The 18,737-nt window shown below is 41.0% G+C and overlaps 2 protein-coding genes across 2 annotated transcripts in view; both read right to left on the reverse strand.

The window, feature by feature from the left end:
• The window catches only part of mrpl11 (mitochondrial ribosomal protein L11), a 33,146-nt gene extending 26,167 nt beyond the window's left edge, over positions 1-6,979 (reverse strand). Inside the window, exon 1 of the mRNA XM_079268360.1 lies at positions 6,907-6,979. The gene's annotated coding sequence lies outside the window, so the exon portion shown is untranslated. The remainder of the gene's footprint in view (positions 1-6,906) is intronic.
• An 890-nt stretch (positions 6,980-7,869) lies between these two features.
• Positions 7,870-18,552, reverse strand: LOC306778050 (uncharacterized protein). Its single transcript, XM_079269406.1, has 16 exons — positions 18,301-18,552; positions 17,741-17,843; positions 15,271-15,484; positions 14,903-15,042; positions 14,376-14,550; positions 14,169-14,221; positions 13,044-13,231; positions 12,824-12,934; positions 11,383-11,508; positions 11,113-11,211; positions 10,864-11,022; positions 9,294-9,885; positions 8,951-9,014; positions 8,676-8,854; positions 8,503-8,591; positions 7,870-8,384 (listed from the first exon to the last, which is right to left on the reverse strand). Exons 1-16 carry the CDS (start codon positions 18,487-18,489, stop codon positions 8,286-8,288), a joined length of 2,580 nt encoding a protein of 859 aa, XP_079125532.1. The 5' UTR covers positions 18,490-18,552; the 3' UTR covers positions 7,870-8,285.
• Positions 18,553-18,737: the final 185 nt, after the last annotated feature.

The raw sequence follows: 18,737 nt of genomic DNA on the forward strand, positions 1-18,737 counted from the left end.
AGGACGAAGATGACTGTGATTAAAGAAATTAATCAGTTTGCTATTAAACATGTACGATTAGCTGGAGTGGTGAAGCCCACCGCTGTCAGCTGTTTAGAATAGCAACGCTCTCTTTAGTCTTCATTTAGGAGACACGTCAAACAGTGGCCAACATCAATGAATCCTCCAAAATCTGTTATATATTTACAGTTCAAGGGAACAGATATTGATCTTCTATAAAATGACATTGTTGAAAAATGGAAGAAATGGTCTTTAAGTCCCGGACCGTCCTCACTGTAAATTATAGTCCTCACTGTAAATTCAATTATCAGCCTCGAGGAGATCGTATCCTCCTCTCTTCTTTCCATCTTTCATATCTATTCACTGCCGTCTGATGAAGTAAAAGCTGAATATGACTTGATTTCTCACTGGGATCATGCTTTGTACCTGCACCAACACAGAACCGAGGCCGGTTCAATGGTCTTTGTTACACTTTGTCTGTTTTCTCTTCTTCACATCTCAGCTAATTCAAAAGAGACACAAAGTAAAATACTTTGTTATGAAACCGATGTGCTGCCGCACGAAAAAAAGATTATAATAATAAAGACGATCAAAGATTATGATCTCATTCAACCCTCTGACAGAGATTCATTTGAGCATGAATGCAGTATTAACCGTCGGAGCACCTTTATGCGGCTGGTTTATGTTTCTCTGCAGCGTTTCTCGCTGTCCACCCTAAACCATCTTTGCAGGATTGGTTCTGCCCACCAGACTACAGCTCGCACTGCTGACTTGTGCTCGCAAAGTTTAATCACCAACACAGGAACCTGTTGATTTATAAAAAAAAATAAAAAATTTAAAAAAACGTAATAAAAGTGAAACCATTGCTGATTGGAAACTTGGACGTAAAGGATGGCGATGCCGGTCCACCACTTCAGACAGAAACATGTCAACAACTGAAGGATGGCGTGACGTGGTATTCTGTATTCAATCATGATGAATCCGATACCGACTTTAGGGAACCGGACTTTCCCTCTCACGCCACCATGAGGTTGACATTTGCCATTTTTTCTTGCATGCAAACTCTTCAGGAATGAAAGAAGTGACAAAGATGTGGCCACGGTCCCAGTCTTCCCTCATCCCAGAGATCGGCACATCTGGGTGATGATGTAGATTGTGAGTTAACGCGTTATATTTTTGCTTTTTTTGAACAGGAAATGGGGAAAAAAAAAGAAAAAAAAAAGAAGAAAAAAAAAGAGTGTGAATAATAAACAAAGGTCCCTCTCTGAAACCATTGACACTATATAGTATCCGTCCAAACACGCTGTGATAGAGGATGTTATCACCCATCCCCTATTCTTCCTTAATATTTTCTTCATTTACTTACTGTCCCCAGGTGCTGCAGTAACATGGTATTTATAGCGTAGCTGATAGTTCACAACCCTAATTAGGATGATTTGAGTCGATATAATAAATGTACGCAGCACGCTTCTATCTTACTTCTGTTTAAAATGTGTGATCCATTACTCGATGCATATTTCTGGTTCCAGGGGTCTAGGTTTGTACTGTGATAAGAACTGAAGTATTCATATTCTGGTCTCACCGCTGAACAAAAATCCATTCGGTTTCCATCTCAGTAAATATAAGAACCCGTCAGAGGCCATTTCCAAACAGAAAGATCAGTTTTCTTTGAAATTAAAAGAAAAAAAAAAGAGACAGAATTCATTCTTACCTTCCAACGACATTAAAACTCTGACAATCAGCTTTATTCAACTCTTAGCGTGGCAGTCCATCTAGTGGTTGCATTCACCTTTACATTAGACGCAAGACAAAAGCTGAGAGCTTAATTCACAATAAGTTAGCGGTAAGTCACGTGTGTGTGTGTGTGTGTGTGTGTGTGTGTGTGTGTGTGTGTGTGTGTGTGTGTGTGTGTGAATTATGCGACCACAACAAGAACCTGCCACCAAACTAATTGAAGATAAACAAGAAGAACGGCCCTGGAGACAAACTGAAACCCTTGAAAAAAAAAAGAGCACAGGCATATTAAAAATTATAAAAGCAATTTCATGTTTCTGCCCATCATTGCAGAAAAGTCTGAATACCATTAGAGCCACAATAGATGACTGCCGTCCTTGAATAGACAAGATGGCAAATCTGTCAACAGCACAATAAACGGCACAGGAAGGACCTTCGCCGGCAGCAGGGAACTCTGGTGTGTTGTATTTGTTTAGACGGCGCCACATTATGAATTAGGAGCAGCAGATTACCTGCGATCGATGAGTCTAATGCGGCGACCAAACGGGAATGAACTGTGCTGTGATCATTCACTGAGCCACGTGGGGCGAGATGAAGAGATGAGGCTTCAGATATAAACGTACAGAGAGCCCGTCGTGTGCCAATGCTGTTCCTCCACATCAGTATTCAGCCCGTCAAACTCCGGTCCTGGAGCTATTGATTGCTGAAAGCAAAGTGCTAAAGGCCAGTCAAATAAAACGTGGAACTCACGAAGAGTCTGGATGATCCCACAAGACCGCATGACCCGATTTAACTGAGACCTGAGCCTACAGCTCTCAGCTAACCTGTGATTTGAGAAGCAAACAACTCGTTATTTCCACACTATCGGGAATAAACAAAACTTACACCAAATAGCCTGATGTAACACCACATTTAATTAGTTTTAAACTACAAAGTAAGCAGCACGTTGTGAGAAGTGCTTCACATCACACTTTCAGGGTGCAATTATCTTGGGAAAACATATTCTAATTAAGTTACCACTTAAAATTCATGTTTTGCATTAAGCTGGTGTTCTCACTGTGCAGACAGACATTTATTTTGTTCCAAAATATTAATCAAAACTGGAGTGAAAGACATTTTCAGTGTTCAGCATGTTTTTACGGTCCAAAATATTATTATACATTATTATACAATGCCTCATGAATCACTGTTGGGATTGATGAATAAATTCAGTCCATGAAACAATAAATAACAGTGAAACATAGGTAACTGTCACCATTACCTAGAGCTCAAGATGATGTCTTAATATTATTTGTGATTGACCAACTGTCAAAATTTAATTCAGTTCAAATTAATGAATTTGTCCTCGGGGAGAGCAACAGGAGGGACCACTCTCCCGGGATTGGCAGAAGTGCAATAGAACACAAATATATTCAAATAGCTGTAATGTGAGAAAGAAACAGCAGCGAATCCACACATTCAAGAAGTTGATCCACGTTTAATTCCTTTAAAAATTATCTCAGTGGCGCATGAAGCAAAAAAAAGTTTCACTTGGACTCGTCTATGAGTGCATTTCCTACTTGTAGGACCTAAGTTGCAACTCTCGGTTAATTTCTTTTTTCGGTAAATGAACTTACCAGTAAAAACAAATATTTTCCAAAGTAAGTCTATATAAAAAAAAACCATGAACTGTAATTCCACGGTTTGGTTTGGTCCAACGGCCAGCGCTCTTCCTGGAGGCTTGACCCCCGACCCCATCCAACACCTCTGGTATGAACTCTTGCACCAACAGTGAGCCAATCACATGTGTGTGTAATGTTTGGAGTGCATTATATTTGTGGCCACTCAGCATATTGTAATCAGTTCACTTGACTTCCAGTTGTCAAACAGTCACGGTGCAGAAGTAAGACCGTTAATGAGGGCAGCAGCTGTTCTCTGCGCCGCTTTAGTGCCATCACTGCAGCCTGGACTCACACCAGGACCTTGTACTTGAATAGTGATGACTCCCAGTCTAAACTCCCTGCATGCATTATCTCTGCTCGCCTGTGATCAAATCCCAAGGAGGCCGTTTTCCTTCCTGGCTTTCCCGAATACATTACCCTCTCCCTGTCATGTTTGAATGGTGACACAGAATGTGTTACAAACCGCCTGCACTTTCAATAACTCTGAAAAGGCAACAAACCGCGACAATGTTGCATCAGCAGCAGATACTGTGAAATATTTTTTAAAAAGGGGGAACATCTGCCAGTTTCAGATCATCTCCGGATATGTTTTGCAGACATGCAGCAAGCATCACATGTTGTGACTTCCTACTTTCTATCTGAGCACGAAGCACATGAAAACCACACACTGGTGTGTCAAAAACAGGCTAAAGTTACATGAGGAGTTTCACTGTAACTTCAACGTGAAGTCTGGATCAATGATTCTGGAGTCTGGATGTACCAAGAGGAGCAATACATTGCTCACAACATCATTAGACTTCTTTATGCAACAGCAACAACACAGAAACAACAAGCGACGCGACGAAAGGAAGAGGACAAGCCTTGCAGCCACAGATTTAGATGATTACACACATGCACTCCATCTCTAGACAAGACGTGGATGCACAAGGCTCTGACATTATAACGTCCAGCCTCCAGAAGTACAGCTCAGAAGCTGTAAGCCAACTGTGACTGCAGCCAGAACGTGACAGTAAACCCTCTGAACTCTGGAGCCGCCTGAGCCCCGCTGCAGCTGGACCTCGTATCAAAAACACTGGGGCGGTATGATCGTAGCAGCGTGGTCGGGCGGGTGGGCAGTGAACTGGGAGGTGGACACTAGAATTAACACGGGTCAGACATTAATCGCTACAAGGAATCCGGGTGGAGTTGAAGGTCGGAGCTCCATTTTGCAGCCAGCAAAAGATTTGCAGTTAGGGAATGACTCGGCTCTTTTAAAGCTGGAAATCCTTTGTCCCTGATGTTTTCTCAAATACTTAAACCATTCAGGCATACACGATAAGAACATATAAAACCTAGCTGGAAAAGACTGTTTATCTTTCTCACTGTTCTCTAATCTTTTATTTTAATGCAAACTACTACCAAACACTTTGAGGGGAAAACCACTCCTCCATTGAACTGCTTTGAACTAATAAACAAACACCCGGTGATGAGGGGTCCTAACTCCGAAGCAAAAACAACAGCACATCATCTTAAGTACTGCCAGGTAGAGCAGAGTTCAGGCTTGTTCGAATGGGTACTTTACTTTTTAACATGCCAGAAAGTTGTTGTTGTTGTTGTTGGTGGTGGCTAGCGCTGGGTGATGTGGAGAAAATCAAATATCACTGTATTTTTGACCAAATACCTTGATATCGACATAACAACCACATTGCAGGGTTGATTATTGCTTCTGTCACCAAAAAGCCGAATTAGACAATGAGAATTATGATAAATACTCATCAGTAAGGTTGATATGACTAATTGGGTAAAAGATAAATAATAGAACAGTCTGGTAAGAAGAAAGAAAATGACATCACTTGACTGAAATGCAACCTTTAAAATTAGGAAAAGAAAACCGTTTTGCAATAATACGATATCCAAGATCTAAGACAACAGAATCTCATATCACACGATATCAATAGAATAATCTGATTTATTTCCCAGCTCTAGTGGTGGCTACAGAAACAGCCTTAGCTCCGTGCTCTTTAGCTGCAGGTTAAAGCTTCTACAAGGAGTTTATGAAAGCGTCTCGATTTAATACTCATGCAGCTTTATGACCTACGGATTCTCACAGGCAACGTTTTGCAGTGAGAAACATTTTCCAGTTTAAAAGGAAGGAAGAGGAGATTTTTCAATAGGGAATTCATTTTTTTGAGTAATATTTCGTGGTTATATGGCTGATACTGGGGCAGGATACAGCGGCAACCCTTCAGGTTTAAGGAAAAGAACAAATGAAGATCTTAAATACACAAGGCAGCGGCGACGTCTCCATTCCAGGTAAACTGTCGCTTTTGTCTGCAGAGCAAATGAAAGTTTCTTGTAGTTGCTTTATTGTTGGCGCATTAACTTAGACCTGCAAACAAAGATCTACTTCATAGATGTCCGGTTATACTGTCAGGTGACTAAAAGTACTTCAAGAATATTCAGTAACGAACTAAAACACATGCACTAACAGGACATGTAGACGTTTCTCAAATGATATGTGGGGCCTGGTCTGGAGCAGTTTTAAGGGAAATATAATCTAAAAGCATTCCTTCATTTATGTTTAAAGATAGAAAAACAATGATGTATCAACAGGAAGGTTTACGCTGTAGATCTCATGGGGGCCACACAACCAGCTGTTGATATGTCAAACACAATCACTATTAAAGTCTTTCATTGCACTGCATTCCAATAATTGCAGAAGCGATTGTTGATGTTATTGGTTCCACAAATGTTTGTGAGTCTGATTAATCTGGGAACGATTTAGAAAAACAAACTGTTGTTTGATGCTGATAAGGCTATTAAGAATCTGGTTGGTAAAATAAAACAGTTAAGTTTAATAAGTCTTTTGACAAGAAAGAAAAAACAAAACAGATGGTATACTCATCAAGCAAACACATCAGTCAGATCTAATAAATGAAGACTCCAATTCACTGTCAATATAACAGAAGATCCGAAATACTTCTTTATGACAGTAAAAAACTGTGATAACTTAAATGAAAGTAAAGGGTTCATATGTAGGTGATGTTTCATAAGAGTTAAACACTCAAAATCTGTGCATGCATGTAAACGAATGCATTTTCTCAAATGAGCCTTACTCACAAACAAAAACACAAATGTCACAATAAATAAAAATGTGTAGAAGACATTGTGTTCACAGTAATTTGCTCGTAAATGGGAGCTTTGACTTTGCTTCCAGGTTTAGTCTTAACACCACGAACGATTCTTTAAAAACTCTTTCTGTTGAGGACCCAAACTTCGTGATGAGGAACAATTATTAGACGATACAACGTGTGAACGGCATCATTTCACCTCTTATAACACTAATGCTTTGAAAACAAGCGTGACGCACAGCTGCAACACTTCCACAGTCACGTTGAACAGTAAGAAGCTACATGCACGTGCCCTGCATTAACACTCAGTGACCCGACACACCGCTTAAAACCTTTACAACGTGTGAAAGAGGAAAGTTTGCAACTCCTAAAGACCGACATAAACCTGAGTGCTGTCTTACCTGAGACTTGTCCTGTACCTTCACGTTATAGCAGCAGCATCCTACAGGGCGCAGACATGTTGGATTCCTGAACGCAGCGGGCTGTGTGTTGCCAGTAATCAGAAGGCTGCCCCCTGCTGGCCTGGAGGAGCAGCTGCAGCATCCGGGAGAAATTAACGGAGGAGCTGAGGTGTTGAGCAAGGACACTTCAGATGAGGGGGGGGGGGGGGGGTGCTTTGTATTTCTGCCATTTATATGTTCCCCATGTTTCCAATTGTCCTTTGCTCTGAGACCTTAGACATGATAAACTGGCTCCAACTCTTCATATACAGCACACTACATTCGCTTACTACTACACTGAGTTTAGACAACCAAAATATACGAGGATGAAGTCTGGCAAGAGGTTTTTAAAGCAGACTACACACCTGCACATTAACATTTTAATCATGAGTTAGTCATTTTTGATAATCTCCTTCCTGTCAACCGGAGCAGGATAATCCTGTAATTAATTATGGACATTTACATAATGAAATAGCATGAGCATTTGAGACCGCATTTCCATTAAGAGCTATAGAAACATGGCTGAACATGGTTGGGTATATATACCCAATATATATACATATATATATATACATATACATATATACATATATATATATATATTGGGTATATATACCGGGTATAGATATATATATAGATATATAGTTCTGCAAATGTATTTGACTGCATCTTAATCCAGTAGAAAAAATGTAAATGCTTTATTATAACATTAAAATATTTTTATTCTAGTAATTCTTTTTAATACATCATACATATTTTAATAAAACTTGTTTTCCTCGGCTGAATTGTCTTCTACGCCAATATTGTTTAAAGCAAGTAAGAGTCTTAACTCACTTAAATACATAAAGCCAGAAATATAACCAGAAAAAACTTTATTAAAGTATTTTATTTTTAAAAAAATGTAAAGTTATTTACAGTTTCCTTTGATAGATTAAGGTGATTGGTAATTTCGAGATATTAAATTACATAAAACTTTAGGTAAAAATAATTCAGAAAACAAACTATACAAAAGTGCTCAAAGTGACAAAATATTTTTGAATTTTTTTTTTGAAAAAAACAATTTGTAAATCAAGATGTGAACGGTGCAATCCAAAATGTAAACATGAACATTGTTTTCTCCTTTTCACAATATGCAAAGCTGGCTATAAAAAAAAATAATGTTTCTGATTTCACACACTCATTTAAATTCAACTTACACGAATGTTCACGCATTTGATTTTTGAGGTAAAAATGACCTTTATATTTATATATTTTAAGGCATTTTAAGAGGTCTAACAAATAATTTGATGTTCTAAAACAATGTGAGAGAGTACCATTAAAAACAGTCAAGGATTCACAGATCAGTTGGCGGAGTTGTTCACTTTCGATAGGACAGCGGCGCTCACATTTAGGGAATTCTCATCGGGGAGAAATTCCCTCAGTAGGAATGACAGAAGCATCTGTTATGAAAGATAAAGCACAATCACAACAAGGTTTGTATATTTACATGGTATAAAATGTGAAAATTAGATGCAATAAACGAGGGATGGTGACAGAAAGTAAATGTTGAAAACTCACATAGACCAGCATTTTGTTTTCTTTACTGTTCTGAAAAAGATTAAAAACCGTCTCCACGTCTGTCTTCTTCAAGACAAGATAGATTGAATCTACAGAGAAATTGAATTTAGATGGATTATCAACTGCCAGAAACTGGTAGATATTTCCCACCGGTGCAGAGAGGCGTCACCTACATCTGGCGTTGATTAGGTTTTGCGCTCTTTCCCTCGTCTCGTTCTTCTGCTCGTCAGTGCGAGGATTAGGAGGAACTGCTCGTTGAAAATCTGGCCACTGTTTGTTCCGCATGGTGTCAATCAATGCGGCCATCTGCAACTCTGTCGGGTTCAACTTGTTGAGGAAAGAATTCACTTTTCTGGGGAAGAATACAACCAAAAGTCACTCCTAAAGACAAGGATCCAAGTGAGCTATGAAACTCTGGAAAGGGTTTGAGAGTCAGCAACAAACTCACTTTTTCAAGATGGGCATAACTGGTTTCAAAATGGCATCAAATATGTTGATGAGGATGGAGTTTCCTGTTGAGACAGACGGACAGAGTATTAGGTTTATCTTTGACAACGTCCTACCCGAAGAGCTGCATTAGCCACTGGAGCATATCGTTTTTCTACCGTGTGACAGAATATATTTTTTGTGTATTTAGTTAACGCTTTGTTGCGTAAAATAAAGACAAAACGAAAAGAGTCAAACACCGACGGAACGCCGCTCCAATGCTTTAAAAGAACCTACAAAATCCAAAAACACTGGTGTGATCCTAAAGCTATTAATGCTGTGAACGATAAAAACATTGAACAAACCAGATATTTCCTTCAGCAGATCAAATATGGCTTTGGTGGCCTCCAGCTGCTCTTGGCTCTTCTGACACTGGGAGTCCTCCCCTCTTGATGAAGTGCCCTGGTCCTTCCCTTTTGTCTTGATGGCTCCACCGGACACCTTAAAACCCATTTTATCTGACCTTGCACTGAAATGAAGTGCACTCCCCTGCATGTCCCCATTCTGGCAGCTGTGTGGCGAAGAGTCTGACTCAAGTGGGTCTTCGTCACTGGCGTTTTTTGTCGCAACCAGAGACTCTTGTGACCTGGATCGGGTCAGTCCTTTGAAAATCATTTTAAAGGGAGAGGTTAAAGGATTATCAGAGTCCTCCGGTGTGTCTTGGGAACAGCTTCCGTTCGAGGAGTCGGAGTGAACAAAAGAGGGAGAGTCTGCTTCTACAAGCCATTCTGGAGGAGAACCATGTTGGGAGATAACAACAGTTGGGATTGAAGCGCCGTGAACTTCACTGCCTTCCTCAGTAAAGGCATGGGGGTTTTCTAAAGGCAGAGCTGTCGATTCTGGATGGGGAGATGGTTTAATGATTTCTTTAGGGGCTTCTGTTCGAGGGCTCGAGCTCTGCGGAGGAAAGCAAAGAAATCAAGTTGTGACAGCTGACCCAGAGGCAGCTGCCGTTATGGTACAGAGGACACCAGCAGCTAAACTAATCCATGTGTCGGTTCAGCAAGACTTTAAAAAAGGTGCACTTTAAAAAAGGCACATAAAGTAAATTCACTATTTACAAGGAGTACTACACAGCGATGTCAGCTTCAAACTTCATGTTTTGTTTTTTTACAGAAAGCCTGTGTTGAACACATGAAGAAGGGGGGGCTGCGGACGAAAAGTCAAAAATGTCGCCCGATGACTTTCCATAAACACTGTTCCTTGACCTCAATGGAAAACGTCACGAGGTCATTGAAAGACGGAGAATTCATCAAGACTTGGGGGGGGGGGGGAAACTAACGCAGTGCTATAGAACCAGACTGAACTTTTACGCTACGATGATTGATTTGTTTTTTTAAAGCAACTCCTTTAAAACACATAGAAAATGAGTAATGACAAACTCGATGCTGTACAATTTAATTTTGAATTATTCTTGCCCAAACCAGAGTCACAGCTCCAAGAAGTATGTTTTCAACTGACGGCCGATGTTAATGTTGGCAGAATGGTCTGTCGCTTTAAATGTTGCTGCTGCAGAGAATTATGGGATGGCATTATCTCCTTTTCTTTCATAAAGGAAACAAGCAGTCAGACAACTCAAAAGAAGTATGTGCACACAACCATGGGAACTATGTCAAAGCTGAACCAGGGTCTGTAAACTGAAGGATGTTTACACTGGACAGTTTGAGCAATGAATTTACCATTTGTCTCTTTTCTCTCTCTTGGGAGTTTGTTTGAATCCTGTCTGATCGTCTCACTTGTTCCATGAGACGTGAATATTTTTAGCATTCACAGATTTCAGAAAAAGCTCAATCTTACCATTACCGAAAGGAATAAATGTACAAACTTAAACTCGTGGTTGCAGTGAACCAGATCATTCTTTCAGTGAACCTTTACCTCCTCTTCCTCTTGACCTGGAGTCAGGAAGTAAGCCAAGCCGCTCAGAAGGCCCCACACGCCGCCATTATGTTCCTCCTCATTCAGCAGTTTGTCAAGAGGGCAGAGGAACTGGAAAACCGGTTGAGTGGGGCCCATGAGATTATCAGAAACTAACTCCTGGAAAAAAAACAACAACAAAATGTTGAGTCACGGCCGTTATGATTTAAGTGTTTGTCAGCAAATCTAGAACTCTCTGGTGTCTTTTACCTGCAGAAAGTGCTCCACTGATGCTTTGGCTTCTTCTTGGACCTCACCGTTGACCTCCGACTCCTCAAGCACCAGGATTGTGGGCAGGCTGGTTGAGTCCTGAAAAAACAAAAACATTTTTGTTTTGATGACAAGAAAGCCTCAAGACCTAATGTGTACCTAATAAAATGAGTGCGTATCAGATGTGATTTGGATCAGTTAAAAGCAGAAAATTATATACATAAAACAAGAAAATAAAACACAAAACATGTCTTTCCGTCGGCCTTTTACCTGCCATCTGTTGCGGAAGTATACAACATCCATGTAGGTCTTCCTGATGTCCCACTGTAGGTTCTCAGGGCTTCCCTTCTCCTCCAGGTGAACGGTGAAGATTAGCTCCTCATCCTCCCAGTCGGCCTACAACACAGTGGACTCGGGCTCAAACATTTACAAAGCGTCCAAGGACAAGCTTTTACCGAGCTTCAGCAGACATAACAAGCCTGTAGGACACACGTGTCAAACTCAAGGCCCGCGGGCCGAATCCGGCCCGCCACGTCATTTTATGTGGCCCGCAAATCCGCCAGCAAAAACAAAAAATATATATATTTTTTTTTTGGAAAAATAATTAAAAGTTGGACTTGATAATAAAAGTATCCCCATGGTCTAAATTATGAGATAGAAAGTTGAAATTATGAGATAGCATGTCGTCTGTGTACCGACATTAAAACTATCACAACAGGTGGACAGGAGAGGCAACAGCCCGAAAAGAGGTTTTCCAACGATTGAAAAAGGTCGACAAATAATCCCAAAATGTCCGCGAAGAGAAAAATTGATGCAGAGGGAATAAAATGTAATGAAAGATGGGAAAGCGAATACACGTTTGTGCTTCAAGGAGAGAAACGTGTCTGTCTTCTGTGTTATGAGGCGTGTCGGTGATGAAGGATACAATTCACGTCGGCATTTTAACACCAAACACGGAGCGAAATTTAGCCTCCAAGAAAAACATCAAATTGTTCAAGAATTAAAAGGCAGACTGCAATCACAGCAGAATATATTTACACAAGCTACAGCTCAGTGCATGCTGAAGGTACGTGAGCAGAGCTCCGACCAGATACAGACTTTTACAAATGTCAGTTTGTGAAGAAACACCATCGCAGACCGAGTTCATGAACTAGCAGCAATCTAACAACACAGCTAGCTAAGAGACGAGCAGGTACTTGTGTTTCTAATGAACTGTTGATGAAAGCACAGACAACACGGATACATCATCTATCCATGTTCATCAGAGCTGACTCTCAGTGAGCAGCTCTTGGATGTAGCTGCCATGCACAGGACGACGACAGGGAGGAACATTAGTGATGCAGAGAGGTGACACAAACAGCTTTGAACAAAGTTAATGTAATAACTTGTGTTTGATATTTGTCTTTGTTATTTTCTTTAATAGTTTGATCTTTGATAGTCATGTGGGTTTCTGAACCCTCAATTAAAATGATTTATGTTATAACAATAGAAATGTCTTTAAATATCATTTTTCATTTATATAACTGCATGTACAATATGTTTACACTTGAATAAACAATAATCAAATGCAGAGAGAGTTATTTAACAATATGTTGGGGAGAAGTTAGTTTTACAGTTACAGCCGGCCCTTTGAGGGTGACCGTGATGCTGATGTGGCCCAGAGTGGAAATGAGTAGGACATTCCACACCGTCGCCTGTATTTATAACTCACATGAGGAATGCTGACAGCCCAGCAGCCAACGCGCCACATCTCATACGAAAGCTTGAATTCCATCATCTCCTCTTGCACGCTTGTCAAGTAGTCTTCCAGATCACTGTCCTCCTGGTGGTGTTTGGCCAAAAAAAAAAGAAAGAGACAATGAATCCGTCACGTTTCACAAATTGTCATCTTGGCAGTTTCATACATTGCGTTGCATGTGCAGCAGACTCACCCCGTCAAAGTCCTGCTGGATGTGACCGAAGCCCTCCCTGCTGCCGACATCGTCCTCGCTGGACCAGTCTCTCTGGACCCACATGATCCTCAGCTCCTGCTCCACATTCTTCATCTTCATCTTCCTCTTCCCCTTCTGACACTTCAGCTTGTCCACAAATTTAGACCATCCTTCTTTTAACTTGTTAGCTGGAGAACAACCACATGATAAAAGTCAGAGACATTTCCACAACTTGTGTTAACAGTCTTTTACCTTTTTCTATTTTTTTAACCGTCTCTTATACCTTCTTTATCGTTTATACCACAGCACCAAAGAAGCACAATGTTCTTGTCTGATATACGGAGTACTGAACATGGAGAGAATAGCAATGCATTTTACTTTGAGCTTAAAAACACTTTGACTGTAAACCTGCATTTGTCTTTCTGCACTGTGATGAAGTGTAGCAACTTTCTAGCCTCACTACAGTTGGAAATGTCATGAGAAAAACTACTCACTAGGTTTATTAGGCACGTAAGCATAATTAGCAATCACACGTTTAATGTTATAATCAATAAGACGGCCTGATAATGACAAATATGCCATCAGATTTAAATAATTCTTACAGATTATGACAATTTGTTGTTTATTGTTTCAGAATATACGATGTGATGATTGCAGAAAATACACATTTGTCACATCGCAGGGTTCATTATCATGGCATAATCCAGTCTTATTTAGTCATCATCACTGTTGGGTTGTTTGCGAAACAAAGAGATAGAAGCTGCTTGAAGACAACACAGAAATGATTTGGCATTCATCTCAGTGTTTGTGTAATTGTCCGTACCGACAAACAAACAAGAAACGGGGGATTAATTACGCACTGAAAGGCAGGCTGGTTGAGAAAAGTATGTCACGTAGCAGACAACACATTGCTATTCATCACGCGGTCGTACAAGACGTGATGCAAGCAAAGGTTTCTGTTCTCCAAACACCCACAAACTACTCCATCCGCGTCTCTCAAGCCTCCATTAACTTAATCTGAAATGTTTTCACACTCAAAAGCTGAAAACCAGGTTATAATCACATCCTGTAGGTTTAAGTATCAAACAGCCTTTTAATCACAACAACTCAAATAACGAAACGCACCTTTACATTTGGTTTTGATCCCGGTGGTTGAAATCCCTGCTCCCTCTAAGCTCCTTGAAATGAAAAATAAAAAGAGAAAAACAGCCACGAAACAAAACCAGGTGAGTCCCAATTTCCAAACACAGACGGTGGCTCTCACCGCCGTTGCTTTGAGGCTCACTACAACGACGTGGAGCCCGCGGGGCGCAAAAGATGACAGCCACTCACTCTTCCCTGCCCTCGGCCTCGCCTTCGCCCTCCTGTGAAGCCAGAGAGGTTTGATCCGGGTCTGATCCACAAAGCTCCTCCTCACAGCCTTTGGGGGTCACGCTGTCCAGCTGGCTCACCACCAGCTGGTTCAGGTTGTCGGGGTCCGACAGCCATGTCACCAACAGACCCAGCCCTGCAGAAAACAGCAAACACACTTCATCCTACAAGTTCTGTTCAGCAGGACATGAACACACTCAAATCACATTTAACCATATTAACAGATTGTAATGAGTCACGTTTAGAAAGAGAACCACAATGGTTATCCGATGACTTTGTTATCCTTTACATTTTATGTATGATCTGTTATATAGAGTCTTCTTAACACAGCTGCACAATCAGTGATAATTGATTTATTCATGGGAGTTCGACAATGCCACTGACAATAAGGGATTACATACGATTCACACGTGTAAAAGAAGTGGAGGGAGGCTTAGCTCTTACGTAAGACTGTATTCCCGCACACAGAGAATTTAACGCGGTCTTACCGCGTAAAGCAATAATCTCGTTTAAGGCACAGCGGTTGACCTCGAGATCCCTGAGAGATTCGGGGAAAAGGTTACGGACTAGAGTCTCAGAAAACCTTCGGAGAACTGCGATCTCTGCTCTGGAGCTGAACAAGAGCTTTCTGAAACAGAAAGCAAACGAGAGGCGATCATTACAGTAAGTGTGCTGGATCGTAGACGTTTATCGCCACTGTGTGACAATCACTTGATCTAAATCTGCAACACCATTCAGCACAAAAACAACCATTGGGATGTCACTACAGGTATGATCTTGTAAAAAGGTAAATGATGCATAGGTTGTAAAACGGAGTGTAACTGAAGCTGCATGAAGTCTAGAAAAAAAGTTTCACCCGTCAGACTGCTTCGCATTATGCAAGTGCTGGGTCAAAATACGAACGCAGCCCACGACGGCCTGGCGAACATCAAAGTCTTTGGCTCTCTCAATGATGCGGTCGATTATGAAGTCGAACTCCCTGCTGAGCACCTGGTGCAGAGGCTGCTGCTCGCGTGGCTCGAGGACGCCGTACCAAGGCAGGACCAGCTGGGCGTAGGCGCACTCGAACACTGAGGGCAGCAGGCACAAAAAGGGAAAGTCACATTCACTCCGAACTCCTGCGCTCTCCTCCAGAACATCAAACTTGAGGAGCGACTTTAAAGCTCGTTTGGTGAAATTCAAGCTGTGTTTTTCTATTTAACACTTGGGTGCAGAGCTCCTGTCCAAACAATTCAAAACGCAGCACAAATATGTAGGGTTGGGCATCGTTTGGGTTTTTTCCGATACCGGTGCTAAAACAATACTTTTAAAACGATACCGGTGCCTAAACGGTGCCTGAACAGATATTTTTTTCTTCAAATTTAACAATATATTAACTGTTAAAGTATACTATAAATATAAATAAATACAAAACACTTGGCTTCAAAATTATTATTTTTTTTTAAGTTAGACTACTAATAATAAAAATATCCCCATAGTCGAAATTATGAGATAGAAAGTCGAAGTTATTAGATAGAAAGTCATAACTATAATAGAAAGTCAAAGTTATGAGATAGAAAGTCAAAATTATGAGATTGAGATTGACAGTCAAAATTATGAGATTGAAAATCAAAATGATGAGATACTTAAACAGTTAGAAGCAGCTCTTTGACTGGTTACTGTACATTTGACATGGAAATGTATTGTGAGCACATTGAAGACGACTTTAAACTGTGAATGCAGAGAGTTATTCAACAATATGTTTCGAGTAGTGACATTTACAACCGGCCCTTTGTGGGCGACCATGATGCTGATGTGGCCCGGAGTGAAGATGAGTTTGAGACCCCTGGTCTACAGCTTCAAACTTCAGCAATTCCTTTGCAGAAATATGAGCATATTTGCATTCTCTGGCAAAATACGACACGTCTCATGACTTATGACTCATGGCGCTAATGTGCCAATTCATCATTTGCCAACCGCCACTACACCTCAAAGAAGAAGATGGTTTTGCGTGCCGGCTGTTGTGCTTGTTATGAACGGCAACGCTAAGGACCCGGATGTCGATGGAGGAAGTCAGTACCCTGCCAGCCGTATGACAGATCTCGGTCTTTTTTTTAATAAATCATGGCCGAAGCTTCGCCAGAATGATGGAGGTGTTTGTTTCTAAGCGCGCACGGCTCGTCCGGTTGTAATAATACTATGAGTGAGGAGCGGAGGACCGAGGCTATCGTTAGCATCGGTCCTAGGACGAGCTAACTAGTAGTGTAAAAAGGTATTTCAATCGTCTCAGGCACCGAAAGGAAGCACCGAAATCTGCGTTGCATTTCGGTCCGGTAGATACCGGTCGTATAGGAACCGGTACCATACCGGCACCGGTTTTCGGTACCCAACCTTACAAATATGACAGGATTTCCCTCTGAACCTGATGAAGACGGGTCCCTCTGGAAAGCATGTTTTATTTACAGCAACATAATGTTATTTACATATCATGTAGAGAAAACCAGCTGAAAAGCGCTGACGTGGGGCTTTCACACAGGGTCTTATTTATGTCTGTAGACCATGGACTATGAATTATTCATATTTTCAATGAGTTAGACAAAACAAATCACTACATGTAAATGTGTTATAGTTATACGTCTTAGATTTTATATATAATATTTCTGTGTATAAAAAGTGCAACATTTTACAGTTTGAAAGGTGCAAAGACAAAAGAAGGACTTCACAGTGAGGCGTAATGAACCATAATCATACTAGACTCCAGAGGGAACTGGAAAAATGAAGAGCTTTCATGACCAAATTATTGCAAAAAGCTTATTTTACCTTCTCAATTCCACAGTTGTTCAAGGTCTGACTTGAACCGAGACAGATTTTAAATGTAGAAGACATGAAATACAAGGAAACTGAGCTCAGCGCTGTGATACCAATCTTACAGCCCGACACACAATATAAAACATGCAGCACAAATAAGACACAAAGCGAACACTGCTGCTGCTGAGGCATGAAAAGCAGTTATCTTATTTCCTGCTTAATTAATGTATCTCAGCCAACCCATCTATAGAGAGGGTGTGTTCTTCATCCCTTTCTTCCATTTTGAAGCCCCTCCTCGCCTCATGTAACACGAGACACAGCTGCAGCTGCGTCTATGCAAAACTGTCCTTTTCAACCATGTCAAGTCAAAACACACGTAGCATTTGCTGGCAAAACACCCGAAAGTCAAGAGCACAACCTTGACCTTTTTTTTAAACATTCGCTCACATCTTCATAAGAAGTGTTTTCTGAACTGTAAAGTCAGACGTGTTCATGCCACTTAAAAATAAGTGTGTTCTGCTGTGTGAGACATGCTTCACCTTGCTGTAGAGACGTCTTCACATGTGGATACTGAGACTCTTCGGCCTGCTGGCTGCTTTCTGCGTCTTTCAAGTCACCAGACACATCCCCCTCCACCGTTTTCTGGAAGACACAGAAGTATTGAGCCACATGCCAGGAATCGATGAGATTATGAGAAAACTTTAGCATCCATAAGTGCTGAGCTCTGGGTGAGAGCGTGTTTTGGGAAGAGTGAAAACAAGTTATTCAGGCCTCAGCATGCAAGAAAAAATGCACCTCGGGCTATGGATAAGAATACTTTAATATACTTTTATTAATCTCACAGCGGCCTAAAAACTGTGAAGACAAGTTAGATAAAGGCATCCTAATTGACATATTGTCATTATTACATTAATTAACAGACTTATTCCATTCATTTGAGCAGATAATGTTATTTAAAGTGATATCACATGCTCTAATAATGCATCTCACGCTCACACATCTAATATTTAACTCATTAGAACATGACTCCGTTTTGATTGTGCAACCACTAGAAACCATTTCCTGCAATAACAGACAAAGCAACAACAAAGATGTATACCTGGGGAGACTTTCCATTCGTCTCTTCGTCAGTTTGAGTGCCGCTCTCTCGTCCACTGTGAACGAGCAACAGTGGAGTAACGAAAGAGAAGAGGAGACATGCACCGTACAGTGTCAGTGTGCGGCCGCAGTCTGAAAAATACCACACCAAGCCGAGAGTCACGGCGATGGAGAGGCGCAACAGAGACATCTTCTTTTCTTACACGAGGCTCTTTCTGCTCGCGTCTCTCGCTTTGAGTTGGTGTGTGTTGCCCATAAGCAGACCCGGTTTGTGCGTTCACATCTTTAGCACCCAGACCAAGCCGCGGCTTCCCTCGAAACAGAAACTAACACGGCGGAAAAAAAGAGCCAACTTTATTAAACTGGTCGGAGCTGTGATTGGCTGAAGGGAATTCCCGCGTGCCTGTTGTTGATTATGACAAGATGCCATCTAGAGGT

Source organism: Melanostigma gelatinosum (genome assembly GCF_949748355.1).
Source record: "Melanostigma gelatinosum genome assembly, chromosome: 5".
Taxonomy (NCBI): Eukaryota; Metazoa; Chordata; class Actinopteri; order Perciformes; family Zoarcidae; genus Melanostigma; species Melanostigma gelatinosum.

Coding starts and splice junctions, on each gene's coding strand:
- LOC306778050 (XM_079269406.1), bottom strand. CDS start 18,489: ATGTCTCTGTTGCGCCTCTCCATCGCCGTGACTCTCGGCTTGGTGTGG. Junction 15,043..15,270: donor AATGCGAAGCAGTCTGACGG/GTGAAACTTTTT, acceptor TTTCTGTTTCAG/AAAGCTCTTGTTCAGCTCCA. Junction 11,509..12,823: donor GGGCTGTCAGCATTCCTCAT/GTGAGTTATAAA, acceptor ACTGTGTTGTAG/GCCGACTGGGAGGATGAGGA.